The sequence below is a fragment of the Kogia breviceps genome, chromosome 8, assembly GCF_026419965.1.
Source record: "Kogia breviceps isolate mKogBre1 chromosome 8, mKogBre1 haplotype 1, whole genome shotgun sequence".
NCBI lineage: Eukaryota > Metazoa > Chordata > Mammalia > Artiodactyla > Physeteridae > Kogia > Kogia breviceps.
Genome location: NC_081317.1, coordinates 68,532,281 through 68,555,608, shown reverse-complemented (window position 1 = coordinate 68,555,608; position 23,328 = coordinate 68,532,281). Strand labels below are relative to the sequence as shown.

General features: G+C 41.4%; 1 protein-coding gene across 1 annotated transcript in view; it reads right to left on the bottom strand.

The window, feature by feature from the left end:
- The window catches only part of GLIS3 (GLIS family zinc finger 3), a 539,325-nt gene that overhangs the window by 69,169 nt on the left and 446,828 nt on the right, over nt 1-23,328 (bottom strand). The window contains exon 7 of the mRNA XM_067041595.1: nt 5,255-5,396. Within this exon, the coding sequence (XP_066897696.1) occupies nt 5,255-5,396 (142 nt within the window). The remainder of the gene's footprint in view (nt 1-5,254; nt 5,397-23,328) is intronic.

Below are 23,328 nucleotides of genomic sequence, written 5' to 3'. Positions count from 1 at the left end.
CTGGGCGTGGGGCTCAGCAGCCTATTCTCATAAGTCTTTCAGGTGATATAATGCCTACTAAAGGCCGGGCTCAGGGGCAGGGAGGGCTGAATCTATAGGTTAAAGCTATCAGTGCCTACAACAGAGAAGGATGAGGCTTGCTCCTACCCTCACCGATCCAATGCGATCTCTGGACAAACCACAGACACAAGAGACGTTACAAAAACAATGCAAGATTTTGACAGCAGTTTAAGGAAACATCAAAGAGACTTGACAGTGACTTTATTGCCAAATGTTTCCCTTTAAATCCTTTCTGTAACCCCAGTATCTGCCTCCTTCTTGGTGTTGACCCATTAGTGTTGGTCCAACACCAGTTCCAAATTGTTCTGTCCCTTTTTCACCTCTTGTGAATTCTAAACAAAGCAGTGCTTTTGAAAATAATGCAATTAATAACTATTGCGTTTTTTACAGTGCACTATGCTTTCTTAAGGACCTTTACATAGATCATGTTATTTGATCTTCACAATTCTCCTATAAAGTTTAATCTACTGGGAAATTTGTGTGCCAATTTAGAACCTTCTAATAATGTCCCTGAATTAACAACCACTATTTGAGAGTAGGCTATATGAGGCACATTTATATGAAACTATTTCTAGCCCGTGCAACTCTGCAAGCTGTCCCAAGATAGCAAATATACTCAACTCAAGAATGTAGAAAATGCATTAAAACATATACCATGCATTAAAATGAAACATTAACTATTACATTAAAATGAAACATTAACTATTTCTTGAAGTATGCTAAATACTGTATGAAACATTACATTAAAATGAAACATTAAGTATATCTTGAAGTATGGTAGATATTGTATGGATTTAATACAGTGCTATATATTTAAAAAGTGATGATATTGTAAAAAAAAAAAAAAAAGTGATGATATTGTAAGAGAGAAGCTTTCATTTTCCAGTAACGAGGTGAAGGGAAGGGAATGACAATACAGTCATCCCTCAATATCCTTGGGGGATTGGTTCCAGGACTCCCCGGCAAATATGAAAACCCTTGGATGCTGAAGTCCCTCTGTATCCTTGAGTTCTGCATCTGAAGATACGGAGGACCGACTATTACACGGCTTCAAAAATTCCTGCCCTAGGGGCTTCCCTGGTGGCGCAGTGGTTGAGAGTCCACCTGCCGATGCAGGGGACATGGGTTCGTGCCCCAGTCGGGGAAGATCCCACATGCCGCAGAGCGGCTGGGCCCGTGAGCCATGGCCACTGAGCCTGTGCGTCCGGAGCCTGTGCCCCGCAATGGGAGAGGCCACAACAGTGAGAGGCCCGCGTACTGAAAAAATAAATAAATAAACAAATAAATTCCTGCCCTAAACAAGTCTTTGATTTTTTTCTACAATCCCCTATGATATCTAAACATAACACATTTTTTCTCCTGAAAAATCTAGTTACATTCAAAATTGGGATAATTCAATAGGACTTATAAGCTCTAAAACATCATTATTTTATAACCCAATAGAAGTGGTAACAATAAAATCCTCCCCATTCTTGCAGATTTCCTTGTTCCAGTTGCATTAGCTCTTCACCTCATGGGTGGTTTCTGTGGGACTCAAATATCTCAACCACACTGGCCTCTATGATGTCTTCATGGTTAAGGGCATTTGCAAAGGCCATGTTTTATTGAGTCTGTAGTACAGTTTCAGTTTGGAGGGAGACATAATTTTTATGATCACTCACAGGACAGATCTTCTTCCCCAGAGCATGCTTTGTTACTGAATGGACTCTCTGCCAAGACCAGGCACTGGTCCAGGCTGCCCATGATATTGCAGACTCACTAATTAGAGGCTTATCCACTTTATTAGCTCATTGAGGGCACTGATGGGAAGATCTACACAGGCATTTAGGCTTGAGTGTGGCATTCACACCTTGATCTACTGGCTATGAAATACTCCTCCCTCAGATTACCAGATAAATCACCTAAATTTACAGGCTGGCCTGGGGCATTATCTACCTGGGTTACAGAACTTCTGAACAAAAGCACAGAAAATATAAGTGAGCCATCCTTGAGAATTACTCATCACTGCCCTGGCCTCCCTGTTAGATCACAAAATTACTCTCAGGTTAACCCAGGAGCAGGGTTGGGGAGCCCTGGGTTTTCCAGAATAGTAGACAAGTAAACACCTCAATTTAAAATCTTCCTTAGTGTGACCTCAAGTAATATTTGGCTGCTTTAACTTGGGGCACTATTTTCTTCCAAAGAAAAAAAAGTATTTTCGTGCAATCCTTTCCAATCAAACTCTGTCTTATCAACTGCAAAGTTTGTTTCAATAAGGGAAGGCAATATGTTAGGAGACTTGCAAGACTTGTATGTGTCAGAACTGCCATCTTCCCTGTTCACCTTAATGCTCTGCAAACTATTCCTACCTTGGAATCTTACAAATCACTGTCTCCTAGCCACTAAAAATTTCCATTTCAAAACCATGACTTCTTCAAACCACAAGTCCCCAGTCATTGTGGCTTCTAAAAAATCATGATGTTCATGCTAAACTATTTTTGATCCTTTGCACCCATATACACTCAACAGGTTTCCATCAAAATATTTTTATGATAAATCAATTTACTAGCACTTATAAGTTCTTGACAATCTTTAAACAAATATTTTCTTGATTTTGTATAATAGAATGTTAAGGGAATGACTCCAAATTCTTTTTGTCATTTAGTCAACTCTTAATCTTCATTAAATTACCTTAACACTTCAGATTTTACATTTAACTAATTGATGAACAGCTTCCTTTTCTTTTGGCATTTTTTGCTGTTTGGCTTCCTTCCATCGGTCTTTAGCACAGGTTTGAAACTGGTGTGAACATGCACTGCTGGTAACTGCATTTCTAGAACTATAAAAGGAAGGCTTACAATTTTTGTTTTAGTTTTCCATTGGCTTGTTCTGCTCTGTTTGTTGCCTACTCAGCAAAACAGAGAACATAATCAACTAAAAAAAAAAAAAAAAGTCAAGAGCAAAGAAAGTAAAATAGAGCCTAAAGGAAGCAGGAATAAAGAAAGAAGCAGGGCAGATAAACTTTCATACTTAAAAGCTAACTGGTGAAGTAAAATTCTAAGAACAAAGTTAAGCAAGATGGCCACCTGCCTGTTTCCAATATTCCCAGAGCCACAGAAAATTCGAGTCAACATGAAGATGCTCTGTTGACGCCGTGGTAACCTAGGCTCCTCGTCTGCTCTGGCAGCTCGCCTGCCACAGTTAGAGGCTCAAAGCTAACAGCTTGTTTTGAAGATCAAATGCAGAAAAGCATCATGAACAAAAAGAGGAATTCTGTCTGGAATGACAAAGCCGTTTCAAACTAAACCTCTTAAAAAACTTTAACAATACTAGCAGACATCCAAAAGCACATATCAAGACAAATGTGACTCCTAAGTTTTGAAAGTGAGCCATATACTGTATGCCACATACAGCAAAGGTACTAATGTTTTTCATAGACAAAGATATCATGGCTTCCCAAGTCCATTTCCAAGAAGTTTAAATATGCAACAAGACCAGCCCATCACCATAAACTATTTTTTTATATTGGATGTTGGGTCATTTTCAATTCTGGTTAGCTCTTACTCTCTAATTGCTGGGTTCCAGCTATTTATAATAGTAAGATCATGGATTTATGGACTAAATAAGTAGGGAAATGCCCTAAAGGCTGTTTTAAACTGATTGCTAATTTAATGTGCTAGAATAAATGTTCATATATCAAATGTTTGGCAAATCAAACAGACATATGTGCAAACAAAAGCTAGTCACACTTTTTCATGGATATATCTAATATAAAATATTTGGGTGCTGGTAACATTGTACATTGGCATATTTCATGTGTTATGTGTACCTGCACCCAAAATCTCTGTCAGATTTGGTCAGCCTTTCAAGTAAGTTTTTATCTAATCTCCTATGGTCTCAAAAAGCTGAGGCTTTGTTTTCTCCAAGAATAAGTACCCAAAGCAATTGATAAAGGGCTACCAACACTGGGACAACATTAAGGATGTCTTGATGACTGACCCTCTTGAAATATTTGCTTAATGCCTTTTCCCTTGCATTTGGATCAGCTGAGAACTGTGAAGTTTAAAAAGTTATACAAGCTTGTCTTTCTCCTATTCCACTGTTATGCATCAGTAAATTCTTCATTCTTTACGGCTTATTAGGACTTTTAAAAAGAAAAAGCAATCTGCTGCCAAAACCTGGCTCTGGAACCAGATGCAGTGGGAGAAGAATTTGTAATTCACAGAAAACAGAAAATTCCCATTGTTTGGAATGTGGAGCTGGTGGGACTTTTGCTTTCATGTTCATAGCATGACAGTAAGAGCTCTCCATATATGAGGATGACAACCAATCATGTTTGCACAAGTATATCACCATTATAGAGAGTAGAAAATACACAAAAATCCAGGCTAAGAAAGTAAATGGAAAAAATAACATCCTTATTGCATATTAATCCTTTCTCATTTTTCACTGCATACATAACATTTTTCTAAACGTAGAGTCATCTATTATTCAAACCTAGGCAGAAGGAAGCTATTCTGGGAGTGCCATCCCAACCCTCCTCCCCCAGTGGTTGACAAACATTAATGGACATTCTTACAAGTTGATTTACTGATGTGAAATTTTTTCTTAGAGACCTGGGGCTTCCTTTTACAATGCAAAGACAACAATGACTCTTCCATTAGGGGAAACATTTCCTTTGAGTCTAAATCAAATTAATAAATTTAAGATACCTGGGAGGGTTGGGTACACTGAACTTTTGGCAGAAGTCCAGAACCTAAAGAGTTAATGCATTATTTTACTTTGTTTCTTTATGAGAAAAAACAGTCTGCTGCCAAACCCAGCTCAGGAATCAAATGCGGAGGACAAGAGGGGGATAATTTGCAGTCTACTGATAAAGTGAAATACAGATGATCTTAGAAGCATTTTTTTTTTTTTTTTTTTTTTTACGGTACGCGGGCCTCTCACTGTTGTGGCCTCTCCCATTGCGGAGCACAGGCTCCGGACGCGCAGGCTCAGCGGCCATGGCTCACGGGCCCAGCCGCTCCGCGGCATGTGGGATCTTTCCGGACCGGGGCACAAACCCGTGTCCCCTGCATCGGCAGGCGGACTCTCAACCACTGCGCCACCAGGGAAGCCCATTAGAAGCATTTTTATGTGTGCATTTCCATTAACCAAAGTGAAGGGCCTAGAGAAGGGTAGTTGATGTGGTTGGGTCTGCCTTTGCTGACATTACCTGGATAGAGGTCAGTCCCGGGACCTGGGGAGCATCCCACAGCCCTATCGGCAGCATCTCGTGGGGAAGTGGCGGGCTGCAGGGGCTGCACGGTGAGGCAATCTGTGAGCAGGTCAGGATGGAGCTCTGCACTGGACCGCAGCTAAGAGAAGGAGAAAACAGAAGACAGATGGAAAAGGAAGGCTATTCCTTGGAATACTTTTCTGGAAAGGCTATCATGCTGTAAGGCTCAGGCAATTCAGTCCACAAATATTTATCAAGCAACAACTACAGGTTAGGCATGGGACTTACAGAGTCAATAAAAGGGTCAGCTTTCTGATTCTAATAACACCTGGCAGGTGTTTCAGGAAAAATGTGGCTAGAGGCAGATTTTACTTCAGTCCTTGATATTTCCACTTCTGGGAACCCAACTTCCTATTATATTTTCTTTCATTTGCTCTGTATCCTATCAGAACTTCTAGTGATAACAAAAACAAACTCAAGTGTATTTAGTCTATATTGTAAAGTGCACTTTTTCTTTTTTTTTTTTGTTATACAGCAGGTTCTTGTTAGTTACCTATTTTATACATATTAGTGTATGTATGTCAATCCCAATCTCACAATTCATCCCACCACCACCTCCCCCTCTGTAAAGTGCTTTTAAAATACAGAGATATTATCATGAAAATATCTTAGAGATAATTAAGAATGTCCATTGAGATTTGACACCTGTAGATTTTATATGAGAGGAAAATACACAAGTTAAATTTTAAAATATTATGGAACATGGTAATAAGAAAAACCAGTCATTACAAGCAACAAACTATCCCAACAGTAAGTCACATTAAAAAATTAGACTTCATTTTATCACAATAACAAAATTAATTCTTTGTAGATTAAAGAGCCATAAAAATGGCAGAATAAAGTATGGGTGCAAAGTTATCTAATTTCTTTATGAAAAAGAATTTTATAAGTGTAATTTGAATTGAAAAGAATCACAATGGAAGATTTAGTTACATAAAAATACCAACCTTCTGTTTGTCTAAAAACATAATATCTTTAAAAAACTCTAGAAATATAGTTCTTACAGATATTGCAAATAGTTATCTTCAGTGTTTAAAGAGAACAACATATAAATTGATTTTGTCTTCAAGATAAAACTAACCCATTAGATACAGGGCTTGAGTATACTTACTCATTCAACAATTATTTATTGAGCATCAGACACTCCTCTAGACTCTAGAGATACTGTCTTATGGAACTTATACCCTAGAGGGGAAGCAGATGATGAACAGTAAAATATATGCCATAGCAGATGGTGATAAATGCTATAGAGAAGAGTGATTCGGAGAAGGGAGACAGTGAGTAGAAATGAGGGATAGCAACCTGAGACAGGGGGATCGGAGAAAGTCTGCTGGAGAGGGCACTGGTAAAAAGCCTTGACAGAAGTGAGGGAGTGAGCCCTGCAGACAGGTGGGGGAAGAACCTGTTGCTGTGTGGTATGCCTGGATTATCTGAGGGATAGCAAGGCAGACATGGAGGGAGTCTCAGGCTTGGAGTAGAGAAACAGAAGAAAGCCGAGATGTAAGTGGGGGAGAGAGGGAACAAGTTTAGTGTCCCTCTCTGTCTTCCTCCCAGATGAGGAGACCAGAAAAGGGCCTTCCAGATCATTTAAAGATCCTAAACATTCCCTAGTCCAGGAATTATCAAATGAGTGAGGAGGGAGGCACACAGCAGAATCTCCTGGGAGGGGACTGACTCACTATACAGCCCTTGACAGGAACAAAAATTTTTAAAAAGGAAAAATAGAAATGAAAATAAACAATGTTCGGTGCAATTGTAAAGAAATGCAATGCTAAACTTTTTTGAAAAACTTATCTGTTTTACATTTGGTAGTGTATATATGTCCATGCCATTCTCTCACTTCATCCCAGCTTACCCTTCCCCCTCCCCATGTCCTCAAGTCCATTCTCTACGTCTGCGTCTTTATTCCTGTCCTGCCCCTAGGTTCTTCAGAACCTTTTTTTTTTTTTTTTTAGATTCCATATATATGTGTTAGCATACAGTATTTGTTTTTCTCTTTCTGACTCACTTCACTTTGTATGACAGACTCTAGGTCCATCCACCTCACTAGTGGGAAGCAGCTGCAACACACGGGGAGATCAGCTCAGTGCTTTGTGACCACCTAGAGGCGTGGGATAGGGAGGGTGGGAGGGAGACGCAAGAGGGAGGGGATATGGGGATATACGTATACGTATAGCAGATTCACTTTGTCATACAGCAGAAACTAACACACCATTGTAATGCAGTTATACTCCAATAAAGATGTTAAAGTAAATAAATAAATATTCTACATATTAAAAAAAAGAAGAACTTATCAAATTATCCAAAACTTAAAAAAAGAAGTAGTTGTAGTGAAGGTAGAGTGAGAGAAGCATTCTTAAACACTGTTGGGTGGAGTGTATACTGTTTCAACTTTCCAAACAGTACTTGGGAATATTTTTTTCAAGACCCATAACTGAAATCATTTGTTCTTAGAATTTGCCTTAAGGAAATAGCCAGAAAGGTGAAGGAAGATTTACACCCAGTGCTGTAGTTTGATATATAGCATTACTGTTACATTAATTTGATGGAATATTATGCAACCATTAAAATGACGTTCATGAATATAAAAGCAAAACACAAAATTATGTATACAAAATGATAACAATTACATTAAAACAAAGACAAAATACTGTAAGGAAATGTAATCCAATATTAAAAGTGATTTTTGTTCTTAGCAGCAATATCATGAATTTATTTCCTCTGTTTTCTTTTTATCCTTTCCTCTGCTTTCCAAATTTTCTACATTCCAATGACGTGTTGGAGCTGGCTTGCACCAATCCAAGAATACCAATTGTGCGTACTTTTTCCAAACTTTACTTGCAGTGATGTCATATTGATAGCTTGAAATTGGTCATGGTGATAACATTTACACTATGGAAATTGACAAATGCTACAAACTCGGGCTTTTTCATCTGGAAAGCTGGTTGTTAAACCCTACGAGCACACCACCGACAATGACTCTGATCAGAAAGAAAAACATATGCACAGGTACAAAACATCAGTAAGTTACTATTTAGAGAGCAGTATTTCTTGGAACTGAGAAAGCTTCATGAAGAGACAAACACATGTCCAGGTCTTAGTCCAAGAATATGAAAAGGGCACAGTGACCCTAAGTATAGGGAAGAAGCATTTAACACATGTACTGAACAAGACATAATTTCCTCAGCTTAGCCATATTGGAATGTCTGACCAAGACTATCTGAGTTAATGCCTAACCCTCTCAGGGGCTTTGGAAGGTATGTTTGTTATTTTGGTACTAACCTAACACATGCCACGTAAGAAAAACTGGAAAAAAATCAAGGCTTAGAATGAGTTCTGGTGATCACTTTTAATTTAACTTTCATCGTTAAAATGTGATCTGGGGCCCACATGTTCTACTAAGAGTAGACATGAACATCTCTCTGCTTTCTATTACCAACTATTCTAGGGTTTTACAGATATGAGTACTGATGAGGTCTTTCTAAGGAATTTCACAGCCATGGTTACTCCTGGATCCAATGAGTACTGATGAGGTCTTTCTAAGGAATTTCACAGCCATGGTTACTCCTGGATCCAAAGGCAGGCAATTCTTCCTTAGCTGTGACAAGTATTCATGTGTTCCAAGAGTGTGATTCCATACAGCTTTGTGGTGAGAGTTAATTTGGTTTTCTCTGGGACTAGACATGGTTCTAGAAAGTGCTTCTTAAATTAAATAAGCCTTGAGGATGTTTTTTTTTTTTTTTTTTTTCAGAAGGTCCTCAAGGACCTTATGCAAAATTTCCAAAGGACAGCCATATGCATAGAAATGCAGTAATGATATGCAAATTTAGTATCCCTCTCTCCTTCCCAGATTATTAGACCAGGAAAAGGCCTTCTGGATCATTTAAGGGTCTTAAACATTCTCTAGTCAAGGAATTGTCAAATGGGTGAAGCAGAAGGCACACAGCAGAATCTCCTGGGAGGTATATCTTTCAATATACTATGGTTTTACATTTGGAGTAAGAAACCCAATTATTTATACAAAACAACATCTTCTTAGCTCCTAGGAATATAAAAAAGAAAGAGGAAACTTTTTCAATGGGGGATGGTCTCTAATTGTGGTTCTCAAATCTGGACATGCATCAGAATCACCTGCAGGCTCCAATGCAGAGCTAATGATCCATTGGGTCTGCAGTTCATTTCTGGAAAGTTCCCAGGTCATGATAATGCTGTTATCTGGGAACCACACTTTGGAACCACTAAGAATCCTGATGAGAAGATTCTCTAAGAATCCTGATTATAGAAGAGCTGAGATTTTTCTGGTTATGAGAAGAGGAAATGAATTGTAGAAATAAGGAATTACAAAAACCAAACTGTCCTTATGACGTGAACCTCATGTAACCATTTCTTATTATGTCTCCCTTCAGACCTCATAATAATAAATGGTTACATGAAGTTCATTTCTTAAGAACAATTTGGATGTTTACCCTTTCACAGGGATAAAAAAGGTTAAAAAATTTCAATCCATTTTAATACCTGCCCTTAGAGGACAACAAGGACTTGCCCTTTGTGGAGCCTTTACTGTTCTTTATAGAAAGAAATGGAATTTGAACAACCACTCCCCCTGCCCCACTCATCAGCTCACCTATTTTAAGGGGCTGTTGTGCTGCACAACATCAGGGATGTTTATTCATATTGTAATCTATGTGAATGGCACCCCTAGAGTCGTTCAACTCAGCTGCCCTAACCACACCCTATTAGTTCCTGAGTAGCACTGCCCTTCTTTATCCTTCTCTTTCATTCACTGAATAAGTATTTCTTGGGCCTCAACCATATGCCAGACACTGTTCTAGGGGCTTGAAATACATTCATAATCAAAACACACAAAGATCCCTACTGAGGAGTTTATGTTCTAGAGGAGGGAGTAAACAGTAAATAAATGAACTAAATAAGTAAGTTGTATAGAAGGTGGTAAGTGCTATGGAAAAAAGAAAAAAGGAGAAGGGTAGGTGGGATTGTTTATGTTGGGGAGAACTGTGGTCTTGTTGAGAAGAGATTCAAGCAAAGACTTGAAGGAACTGAGGAAATTATCCAAGTACATATCAAGGGGAAGAAAGTTCTAGAATTAAGAGGCCAGTGAGGCTGGAGTGGGGTGTGACCTAGAGAGAGAAATAGGAGATAAGTTCTGAGAGGTGAGGTGGGGGCAGAGCCAGATCACAGGACCCTGCAATACTCAGTAAGGACTTTGGCTTTTAGCCTTAGTATGGCAGGAAACCCTTATAGGGTCTTCACCATCTGCTTCCTGGGAGGCTCATTTCATCCCCTATTATCTATAGCCTCATAGGCACTGTGTCTCCCTTTCTTTGAGAGTCCATATGAGTTGTAGTGTATGGATACACTGATGGTTAGTTTTGTGTCAACATGGCTGTACTATAGTACCCAATTATTCAATCGAACATTAGGTGTTGCTGGGAAGGAATTCTGTAGATAGGGTTAACATCTACAGCCAGCTGACTTTAAGTAAAGGAGATTATTTTCTATAACCTGGGTGGGCCTCATGCAATCTGTGGGAGCAAAAACCTAAGGTTTACCTGAAAAAGAAGAAATTCTTCTTTTGGACTGGAGCATTAGCTACTGCCAGAGTTTCCAGCCTGTGGGCCTGCCCTACAGATTTCTGACTTGCCAGTTCCCACAACTGAGTAAGCCAATTCCTTGAAATCTATCAATCTCTCTCTCTCTCTCTGTATCTATAGATATGGATATAGATATAGATACATACATATAGATATCTCCTACTGGTTCTGCTTGTCTGGAGAAGCATGACTGATACAGATCCTATTAGAATGCACTTTGAAAGACACAACCATATGATGATTATTTCCAATCAGCAAGGAAAAGAGGATCATGCACATATTCCACAGGAAAGGGCTGGATGTACAGAGTCACCATGACACAATTTCAAAGACTGTATTCCATTTCAATAAACATATCTGGAATCCGTGAAGTGTACTTGACACTGTGTGCCTCATAGCAACCCTAGGAGGCACACACTATTGTGATTTCCATTTTAGAGATGAGAAAGTTGGAATGACACATCCGGGAAAGGTCAGACTTGGATTTAGGTGTCAGAATCCCAAACCAGGCTCTTCAAAGTTACACTATACTGCCTCAAGAAATAACCCAACCCCAGCTTCCTCCTTTCCTGTACCACATCACATACATTCATACACTTCCTTCTTCCTCTTAGGACTTTTAAGTATTTTAGCCAGGAGACTGTCATTCAGATTGGCCTAGTTGTGGAAAGAGCAAAGGGTCCCTAGGTTCTCCAGAAAAGTTCCTGGAATAGCTCATTATCACTGTGTAGATTCTGACACCATGCCCTTGAGGAAAAGGGGTCTTCGTTGGAGTAGAGACAGAGAAACAAAAAGCACCGCTGTTTGGTTTTCATTTCCCTTTCCCCAGAGGCTTGTCACCTGGTTCAGTCCTGGGTGAGTAATATGAATATCTGCAGTTGGGAAAAATAAAGCATGGCACCCAACATTCCTTAAGATCTGCATCCTAAGCACATGCAGAGTGGCCTCAGGGCCCCTGAAAGGAGATGATCTTAATCCAGGGACGTCCTGACCCCAGTACTCCTCTCCAAAGGAGGACATCTTACTTCTCTCTTCTCCTGAGTCTCTGACTCCATGCTCCTCCCTTGGGTCCTCTTCCCCTTCCCATCCCTTCCCTGATGTTCTCTTTGGCCCTCACTCCTGTTTCTGTGGAGCTCAGCCAGACTTTGTGGGGATGACATTCATATCTCCATGCTTTTAGACGAGGGGTCAAGGAAAGCCTCTGGGAGGAGAGGACATTATGGACCATGACCTGAATGAAGTGAGAGAGGCAAGATGGTAGAAAGAGCATTTTATGTGGATGGAACAGAAAAGAAAGAAATCTAAAGAGGGAACAGGCTGATGGGTTCTAAAAACAACCACCTGGAGAGGAGGGAACAAGGGAGCAATGGGAAAGATGTGGCTCATGGGGTTGGAGAAACAGCCAGAGTCAGGTTGTGTCCAGCCTTCAACACCGGTAGATTTAAGCACAGTAATCCCTCAGTATCCAGGGGCACTGGCTCCAGGACCCCTGTGGATACCTACCAAAATCCACGTATGCTCAAGTTCCTTATATAAAATGGTGCAATATTTGCATATAACCTATGTACATCCTCCCATATACTTTAAATCATCTCTAGATTACTTGTAATACCCAATAAAATGAAAAAGCTATGTAAATAGTTGCAGGCACATAAAACATTCAAGTTTTGCTTTCTGGAACTTTCTGGAATTTCTTCCCTGTATTTTTGACCCGTGGTTGGTTGAATCCAGAGATGTGGAACATGAGGATACCGAAGGCGGATTATTTGATTTCATTGTGACAGCAACTAACGGGAGGCTGTGAGCAGGAAAGCAACTGGTTTGTCTTATAATGCGAAGAGATAACTCTAATTATTGTGTGGAAAACAGATAGTTGGAGGGCAAGAGAGCCCAGTTAGGGGCTATCTCAACAATCCAGATGGGAGATGCCGAAGGCCTAGAGTCAGAGGCAGTGACTTTTGTTTTTTGGTTTTGGCTGCGTTGGGTCTTCATTGCTGCACACGGGCTTTCTCTAGTTGCAGTGAGCGGGGGCTACTGTTCGTTGCGGTGCGTGGGTTTCTCATTGCGGTGGCTTCTCTTGTTGCAGAGCATGGGCTCTAGGTGTGCAGGCTTCAGTACTTGCAGCATGTGGGCTCAGTAGTTGTGGCTCACGGGCTCTAGAGCACAGGCTCAGTAGTTGTGGCGTATGGGCTTAGCTGTTCCGCGGCATGTGGGATCTTCCTACCAGGGATCAAACCCGTGTCCCCTGCATTGGCAGGCGGATTCTTAACCACTGTGCCACCAGGGAAGTCCCTGGTGACTTTGTTTTGACGGTGGAGCTGAATGAGGTGTGAAATATGAGAGAAGAAGGAGAGTCAAGGACGGCTCAAAGTTTTGGCCTGAGGAACAGCAAAGGAGAACAGAGGAGTAGGTTGGAGGTAAATCAGCAGATTGGTTTGAGACATGTTAACTCTGAGATTATTCTGGGACATCCTGGTGGAAAGAATCTGCAGGCAGCTGGAATTCAGAGGGCAAGGTTCAGGGAGCAATATGGGGTTGGAGGGACTTCCCTGGAGGTCCAGTGTTTAAGACTTTGCCTTCCAATGCAGTGGGTGCGGGTTCGATCCCTAGTCAGGGAGCTAAGATCCCACCTGCCTCGGGGCCAAAAAACCAAAACATAATACAGAAGCAATATTGTAACAAATTCAATAAAGACTTTAAAAATGGTCCACATCAAAAAAAAAAAAAAAAAATGGGGCTGGACTGCTAATAGTGACTGCTAGGCATTACTTCTCCCTCCAGGCCCTCTTCCCTCATCAATCCATACTGGAATTTCAGGCTGACTCTCCTAAAATAGAGTTTATTATGCCATACCCAAGAAACAAATATCTTCTCCTCTCTTAGTACACCAGTCCCAAAAGGCAAAGACAAGAAGAGCTTCTGTGATGTGATTCCACCACATACCAAGGATAGATATTTCCCCTAGGCCTCGACAAAAGCCTCTGCTCCTTTCATGAGCAATATCTCACTGTCTGCAAATATCCCATTTATTATATTGTTCATTCCTCTTGCCTGGATGGCTTCCCTCCTCCCAATATAATTCCTCCAAGACCCAGTTTATGGCTCCCTCCTGAATGAAGCCCCTCTGACCAGGTCAGACCACACGGGGCCCCCAATGGTACAGGGAGAGCTGAAGAGTCTGCTTTCAACAATCCTGCAACTGGACATATGTTTAAGGCTTTGTTTCTTGTTATGAGTTTAGTCTGCACTATTATAACATCCACGAGGACCTGGTTGGCTGACTGCCTTTTAAACTTTCAAAACCCTGCAGCACCTGGCAGGGTGGGACCAGCATCCGGGTAAATCATACAGTGCTAACTGGATTTGTAAGAATGAGACACATTTCTTTATCTAAAGGACTTTACAATCTCTAGTTGCCTGTGGATGTGTCTAAAAATACAACGTGGTCGTGTCTTAATTACCTCTCCTGACGGAGAATTTTAAAAGATACAGATAATAGTAGCTATAGCGCAGAGGCTGCTGCTGCTCTGCCAGATCCCCTCTGATCCCTTTGATTAGCTCTGTACTGCCCCCTCTCCTCGCTTTGTGTGCCCATCCCCCAGCTTCTTCGTACATTACAGCCAGCAGCTCGTCGACACCCCCCACCAACAGACATATGCATGGCTAACCAGTTCTGCTTAGCGCCAAAGTGGGACAAACTCTGAAGTGTAAATTATGCTCCAGAGCTCCCTGTAGGATCACCCCCCCACACACACACCCCATTTAGCTTTAGCCCCTTCCCTCATTCCTCTCCTGTATTCTCCTGGGAGCAGTTCTTCAACAACTCACAGGCACCTGAATCCTTGGCTCACAGCCTGCTTCTGGGAGCACCCAATTTAGCAAACGCCCCCAAATTCTTTTTATTTGCCTCAGGAATGCAGAGAGCCAATCAGCAGCACTCATAAGATGCTCAGACATACATTGTTCCCTTTTCTTCAGTTCCTGCTCTGCCCACACACCAGCAGTATAGTAACTAGATGTTTAATGAAAGTGGGGTATTCTGGGCCATTATGGATAATACTAAAAGCATAATTGTGGAGTCTAAATGAAAAACAAAACCCTAATTTACAAGAATAATTAGCGTTCAAAACAGCCTCAGATATCACTGGGGCCAAACCTCTGTCTTATGCACTGTTGCCCTACAGCAACCCCAGTAGGTGGCTCTCAGACTCTGCTTGTTTCCTTATAGTAACAGGCAACTTACTTCCCTATCTTGGCAGTTAGCTTTAATTTTAGACAGTCCCAATTGTCAGGAATTTTATTGCATACTGAGTCCTGATCTAGCTCTCAGCAACTATTAGGACTGCATGTGTCCTTCTATTCATAAACCTGCAGTAAGGCTCATGAACATACTAGAAAGAAATGAGACATCTCTGAGTCTCAGAAACAAACTTGCGAATCTTTGAGTGTTAATGATCCTGATCATTAATGACCCATTTTAGGGCTTAATTTCTTGGCCTATCCAGGTGCAAGTAAACAAATTGGCTCCTTAGCTTCTGTACAATCTGCCATTATGAAATATTTGCTCTAAATGATAGTTTTTCAACATTAATAGTGAAATCATGCATCAAGTCTTGACAAGGTTCCCGCATTTGGAAACTTGAGCTGCTTCCCTAACAATGCAGGGATTTTTTTCCTAATATCTAAAACCGAGGCACCGTCAATTGTGATTTGTATTTGTTTTTTGTTCAAGACTATTCTGTTAATGTTTATAAGCTCTTGAAACAAGAGACGGAAATTCTACTCCCATCATTTTCCCATTTCAGATATGATTGAATAATCGTCCAAGATTAAGTGAGTCAAGTGGAAATAATTAGGAAAGGGAAAAAGGCCCAGATTCTTCAATTTTCAGTTCCATTACATTTTATTCCAAGAGCAAAGGCATTCTGTTAGTCTGAAGCAAGACATACTTCCAAAGAAAACGACGTACAATCAAAGGCCTTTGTTTTCCCTTTCTCCAATGAGAGTCCTCTATCTGGGCTGTGATGTTTATACATCACCTTGCAGGGATTCCTTTGTTCTCCAGAAATCAAATGCCACCAAAATATGTTTCTGAAGAAACTCAGCCAGAAGGAAAGACAAATAGCATTTTTTTCAAGAGGGTTAAGGTTTAGTACCAGAACATTCTCATCAAGCATTCTCTATGACACTTTGAGCAACGTGGATCTTGGGGAATTAACTCACTGCCAAAAGGCTTAAAAATAATTACAATGAATTAACCTATTATATTAATTACAATTAATTTCCAGTTGAATCTAAAAATTCTCTAAGGATTCCTCAGCACTGACATTTATGAAGTGGCTTTGGCATATCATAGGTAATTAATCTCCAACAATCTGCTGTCAAATTCATTTCCTTTGGGAATGACCAATTTGCAAAGAAGGAAAGAAATGAGAGTGAAGACTTAGAAAAATGGTACTGGAAGAAAACTCTTCGGGAACAAGAGGTACTGTCCAATTGGACACCCTGAATTTGTATAATAGGAAGTACTTATTTGGTTAGCACTGACGCCAAAGGCCAAACATTTTATCTATAGCTACTTAATGAACATGCCAAAATATTTGAATAAATACACATACCAGGGTATATCTCAATAAGAGACATGAAAAATCAACTCCTATATAGATACAACAAAACTACTGGTTATTTAGTAAAAAATGGTGATTGATGGGGAACTGTTCACAGAAAGAGAATTTCAGAGTAAAGAGGAACCAGAGTCCAGTAATGCTATGCACCAGTGCAATAGCAGTGCTGTCTAACAGAACTCTCTCAGATGATAAAGAAGTTCTGTACTGTACTAATTGGTAGCCACTAGTCACATGTGATTAACAAACACCTGAAATGTAGCTAGTGCAATTGAGGAACCAAACTTTATTTTAATCTAATTTTAATTAATTTACATTTAAATGCAGGGTACTGAACTGCCCAACATTACTGCATATCATGGTGGCAGCTCAGCCTTTGTTTAAATCTCTTCGATGACTGGGAATTCACTTCCTTACAACTCATTGCACTCCACTGTTAAATAGGTCTAATCATTAGAAAGGTTTGCCTCAAGTTGATCTGTAATCTGCCTCCCATAATTTCTACTCACTGGAGTTTATTTCTCCCCTCTTCCCCCAGACCACACAGAATAACTTTGCTTGTGGTCTACTTTATATTTCTTTTAATATTTCAGAAGCCTCAAAATGCTACAGTATCACAGAATTTCAGCCCTAAAAGAGGCAGTAGTTTACTTTCTTTGTCAGCCCTCCCTTAGCAGTTTTTTCTCCAGGCTGAATATCTTTAGTTTTTAATATAGACAAGAGTAATCTCAGGTGGGAGGAGATCGGTCCTCTTAGTTTGACAAACTAATTCAACTACTGGGTGATCCAGAGCAGATATATTGACTTGCCTGAGTTTAGTCCCCCTTTTGTAAAATAAAGATGATACCACTGAGCTATCTTGGTTGCTTTAAGAAATAAATTAGATAAGGTTGAGAAAGTGCTTGAAACCACGTTTGGTACACAGAAGTCACTTACCTAAAATGTCAGTCCCTGTTTTCTCATGTAACATATTATTCCATTCACCACACCAATTACTCTTAACACTGAACCTCACTGGATGTGTAAATGTACAAATGATATACCAATACTAATATAATAGTGAAGTAGCTGTGTGACCAGGAGAGAGTGTAACAGAACAAACACATCCCTTGTTCTAGATGTTCTACCTCTATCAATTCAACCTAAAAGAATCAATAGCTTTTAAAAATCCATGTCATATTATTCATTCATTCATTCATTCCATTTATTGAATCCGTTACTGTGTTCCCCAAACTATGCTAGGCCTAGAAGATAAAGTTATGCCCAAGATAACCTGGATCCCTGCCCTCATGGAGTTTATAGTGTGGCTAAAATAAAACGTGCCATTAAGTAAAATTTCTAGATCTCTTTTCAAATGTGATGCTCTTTATTTCTGATGGCTCTTTATATTCAGAAGCTAACTTTTTACATCTTCATTGTCATTTGGTGGTACAGAAGCTCTTGGCTGCATTTCATTTGACTCTGTCACTCAGCTGGCTACCACATTCCCCACTTCGGGGCCATTTACAAACTTGATGAAAATATCCTCTGGCATCAAAGATGGTATTAAATGATGATGTTAAATCTCTAAACAAGAGTGAGTTATCTCTGAAAAACAGCCCGTGCTCTACTGATATTAACAGCCATTAATAGCCACTTAAATAACAGTTTAGCATATGGGTCATGAAAAATAAGAGTGTGGGCTCTGGACCCCAAATACCTGGATTTGAGCTTTTGTACACTTACTTATGAAATGTTAGACAACTGTTAACAAGTACTTTAACATCTCTTTAGCTCAGTTTCCTCTGTACAATGTGGGTAGTTTATAAGGTGGTTGCTGGGGATAACAGATAACATGAGATAATAAATTATTTCACCAATAATGGTATATAGTCAATGTTCAACACATGTAACTACCATTTCTATTCTTACATTTTTCCCATTAATATCCAGTGTGGAAACATTATAACACTGTATAACATGCACCTTTATTTTCTTTTTTCTCCCATCCATCTTTAGTTATTTTTCTCTTTCTTTTTATCATACCGTAATATGGTAATAAGACAAAGGAAAAAGAACGGAGACTTTGGGGTCTAGTAGATGCAAGTTCAAATTTCAGCTCTGCTATCTACTAACACGTGGCCTTTGGCAAGACATTTAACCTTGAAAGGCTTCAGTACCATCCTCTGTAGAATGGTGGTGATAACACCAACACTGTGGGCTTATTACAGGATTACATGAGATGACCTACAGAAAGTGGCTAGTGTAGTACATAGTTAATTGGTTTTTTTTTTTTTTTTGCTCAAGAAGAGAAGCTATTATAATTAAGAGTGATACTTGTTAGAACTCCCTGTGGTCTTGCTTAGCCTCATAAATAGAGTCTGGGGCCAAACAGTGCCTTATTCAAGACATTAGCACAGTTTTCACAGATGAATATCACTCTGAAATTATTCTATCTCAGAAGAATGTAGCTAGCTTTTACTCAATTTTCTAATTGGACTTTTCCCCAAATATATTAGAAATCAAAACCAACAACAAAACATTTTCAGAACACTTTGGGGGATATTAATACTTACCTAGATGCCCTATTTACCAAAATCTCTACCACTATCTAGCTCTCCTGGACAGAGTTAGAGAATTGAGGTTCAAAAGTATGTTGAGGGCTTCCCTGGTGGTGCAGTGGTTGGGAGTCCGCCTGCCGATGCAGGGGACACGGGTTCGTGCCCTGGTCCGGGAGGATCCCGCATGCTGCGGAGCGACTGGGCCCGTGGGCCGTGGCCGCTGGGCCTGCGTGTCGGGAGCCTGTGCTCCGCAACGGGAGAGGCCATGACAGTGAGAGGCCTGCGTACCACAAACACACACACACACACACACACACACACAGACACAAAGTATGTTGAAATCATAAAGGCATGCAGGTTGGATTTTCTGCATTGTTTACATTTGTAAAAACACCATTTTCCTCCTAAGTCAATATTATTCTAAAATTGACACCAAGAATCCTACATTTTGTTTTCTGACTGGAAAATGATATACAAATGAACATAGTTAAAGGTAGACTCAAACTTCATTTGGAGGAACATCTAAAAGGCAGAACATTAAACTGAACGATGGATTCTTTTTTTAGACAAATAAAGAAATATTAACATGGAATTTCACACGGCATGAAAAACATCCTTCTTCACCCTTTGGGGACTGGTTATGAGGTTGTAAAGACTCAAGAAGAAGGGTTTCTTCTATCATAGCTTCATAAATTCCTCCTGACACCAGCTCATTGCCCTAATATGACGACACACATTCCATCCCATCCAGTCAAGTGTAGCATTTTTCTTTCTATTCAAGTATTCTCAAGGCTTAATTAAAGAAGCCAGCTATCTAGTAATTACTTCCCCCATCCATTTTACCAGCTCCTTATTGTCTCCCTTTGAACTGATTTCTGACTACAACCCCTGCCGATGCTATAGTTTAGGAGGAGTGGGGAGAGACTAACTGCAGAAGTTATTTTTTCCTTCCTTTCATTTAATTAAAACAGATTGTCTGAAAAAGATTTAAGGCTGATTTTCACGTATATCGGTGTTTGGACAATTTTCAAATGTCTCCTTCTAAAAGTTGAAGGTTGTAACTTCAAAGGAGAGCACTTGCTTTCTGTTTAATTTTCCCCAAGTACACTGCTGACAGCATCACCCCCACTCCCGCTCCAAAGTCCTTTAATGACTCTCTACCAAGCACTACCTACCCCCAAACTCACCAGCTTTAACAGGTGGGCTCTCCCCTAGCTGTGTGCTTTCATGTCCCATGCCTCACGTCACACAGAGCCAACATGCTCTCCTCTATAACCCTTGTTCATTCTCATTCATGTCTTATGCTGTACTTATGGCCACAAGCTTCCCTCATCTGGAGTCCCCCTTACTCCAGACTCTGCATATCTATAACACATTCTGCATATTCTTCAAGGTCCAATTCAGTGTCACCTCTTCCTCAAGTTGTCCCACATCTTTCTTCCTTTTTAGACCTTCCAATAGCAATTTCTCTGTATCACTCTGATAGTATTGTGGTTTTCTACATTCTATAATACTTACTTATACATTATATGTATGTGTGTGTGTGTGTGTGTGTGTGTGTGTCACAGAAGATAAAAAGTGTCCTTGTAGGAGACGGCTTAAAGATGGCGGAAGAGTAAGACGCGGAGATCTCCTTCCTCCTCACAGAGACATCAGAAATACATCTACACGTGGAACTTCTCCTATAGAACACCCACCGAACGCTGGCAGAAGACCTCAGACCTCCCAAAAGGCAAGAAACTCCCCACATACCTGGGTAGGGCAAAAGAAAAAAGAATAAACAGAGACAAAGAATAGGGACGGGACCTACACTAGTGGGAGGGAGCCGTGAAGGAGGAAAGACTCCCCCACACTAGAAGCCCCTTCGCGGGCGGAGACTGTGGGTGGCGGAGGGGGAAGCTCCGGAGCCGCGGAGGACAGCTCGGCCACAGGGTGCGGAGGGCAAAGCGGAGAGATTTCCGCAGAGGATCGGTGCCGACTGGCACTCACCAGTCCGAGAGGCTTGTCTGCTCACCCGCCGGGGCGGGCGGGGCCGGGAGCTGAGGCTCGGGCTTCAGTAGGATCCCAGGGAAAGGTCTGGAGTTGGCAGAGTGAAAACAGCCTGAAGGTGTAGTGCGCCACGGCTGGCCGGGAGGGAGTCCGGTTGAAGTCCGGAGCTGCCGAAGAGGCAAGAGACCTTTTCTTCCCTCTTTGATTCCTGGGCGCGAGGAGAGGGGATTAAGCGCTCCGTTTAAAGGAGCCCCAGAAACGGGCGCAGAGCTGCCAAAGAGACAAGAGACTTTTTCTTGCCTCTTTGCTTCCTCGGGCGCGAGGAGAGGGGATTAAGAGCACCGCGTAAAGGAGCTCCAGAAACGGGCGCGAGCCGCGGCTGTCAGGACAGACAGTAGAGACGGGTGTGGGACGCTAAGGTTGCTGCTGCCACCACCAAGAGGCCTGTGTGTGAGCACAGGTCACTCTCCACACCGGCCCTCCCGGGAGCCCGTGCAGCCCTCCACTGCCGGGGTCCCGGGATCCAGGGACAGCTTCCCCGGGAGAACGCGCAGCGCGCCTCGGGCCGGTGCAGCGTCACGCCGCCCTCTGCCGCCGCGGACTTGCCCCGCCCCTGTGCCACTCCCTCCCCCCAGCCTGAGTGAGCCGGAGCCCCCCAATCAGCTGCTCCTTTAACCCCATCCTGTCTGAGCAAAGGGCAGAGGCCCTCGGTTGACCTACACGCAGAGGCGGGGCCAAGTCCAAAGCTGAACCCCAGGAGCTGTGCAAACAGAGAGGAGAGGGGGAGGTCTCTCCCAGCAGCCTCAGAAGCGGCGGATTAAAGCTCCACAATCAACTTGAAGTGCCCTGCATCTGTGGAAAACCTGAATAGACAACTAATCATCCCAAGTTGAGGAGGTGGACTTTGGGAGCAAGATATACTATTATTTTCCCCCTTTTTTTATTTTTGTGAGTGTGTATGTGTGTGCTGCTGTGTGAGATTTTGTCTGTATAGCTTTGCTTTCACCATTTGTCCTAGGGTTAGACCCACCCGTTTTTCTGTTTTTTCTTTTAATATAAATTTTTCTTCTTAATAATTATTTTTTATTTTAATAACTATACTTTATTCTACTTTGTCTTCTCCCTTTCTTTCTTCCTTTCTTCCCTCCTTCCTCCCTTCTTCCTTCATTCCCCCTTCTTTCCTCCCTTCCTCTCTTCCTTCCTCCCTTTCCTCCTCTCAACCTTCCTTCCTTCCTTTCTTGATTTCTTCCTTCCTTTCTTCCTTCCTTCCCTCCCTCCCTCCTTCCTTCTTTCCTTCCTTTTCTTTTCTTTCTATTTTTTCTCCCTTTTATTTTGAGCCATGTGGATTAAAGGCTCTTGGTGCCCCAGCCAGGCACCAGGCCTGTGTCTCTGAGGTGGGAGAATCAACCTCAAGACACTAGTCTACAAGAGACCTCCCAGCTCCACGTAATATCAGACGGCGAAAATCTCCCAGAGATCTCCATCTCAACACCAAGACCCAGCTTCACTCAAGGACCAGCAACGAACAGTGCTGGACACCCTATTCCCAACAAAGAGCAAGACAGGTCTACAGCCCCATCCATTAGCAGAGAGGCTGCCTAAAATCATAATAAGGCTACCAACATCCCCAAACACACCAACAGACGAGGACCTGCCCACCAGAAAGACAAGATCCAGCCTCATCCACCAGAACAGAGGCACTAGACCCCCAACCAGGGAACCTACTCAACCCACTGAACCAACCTTAGCCACTGGGGACAGCCACCAAAAACAACGGGAACTACGAACCTGCAGCCTGCAAAAAGGAGACCCCAAACACAGTAAGATAAGCGAAATGAGAAGACAAAAAAACACACAGCAGATGAAGGAGCAAGATAAAAACACACCAGACCTAACAAATGAAGAGGAAATAGACAGTCTACCTGAAAAAGAATTCAGAATAATGATAGTAAAGATGATTCAAAATCTTGGAAATAGAATAGACAAATTGCAAGAAACAGTTAACAAGGACCTAGAAGAAATAAAGAGGAAGCAAGCAATGATGAGCAACACAATAAATGAAATGAAAAATACTCTAGATGGGATCAATAGCAGAATAACTGAGGCAGAAGGACGGATAAGTGACCTGGAAGATAAAATAGTGGAAATAACTAATGCAGAGCAGAAGAAAGAAAAAAGAATGAAAAGAACTGAGGACAGTCTCAGAGACCTCTGGGACAACATTAAACGCACCAACATTAGAATTA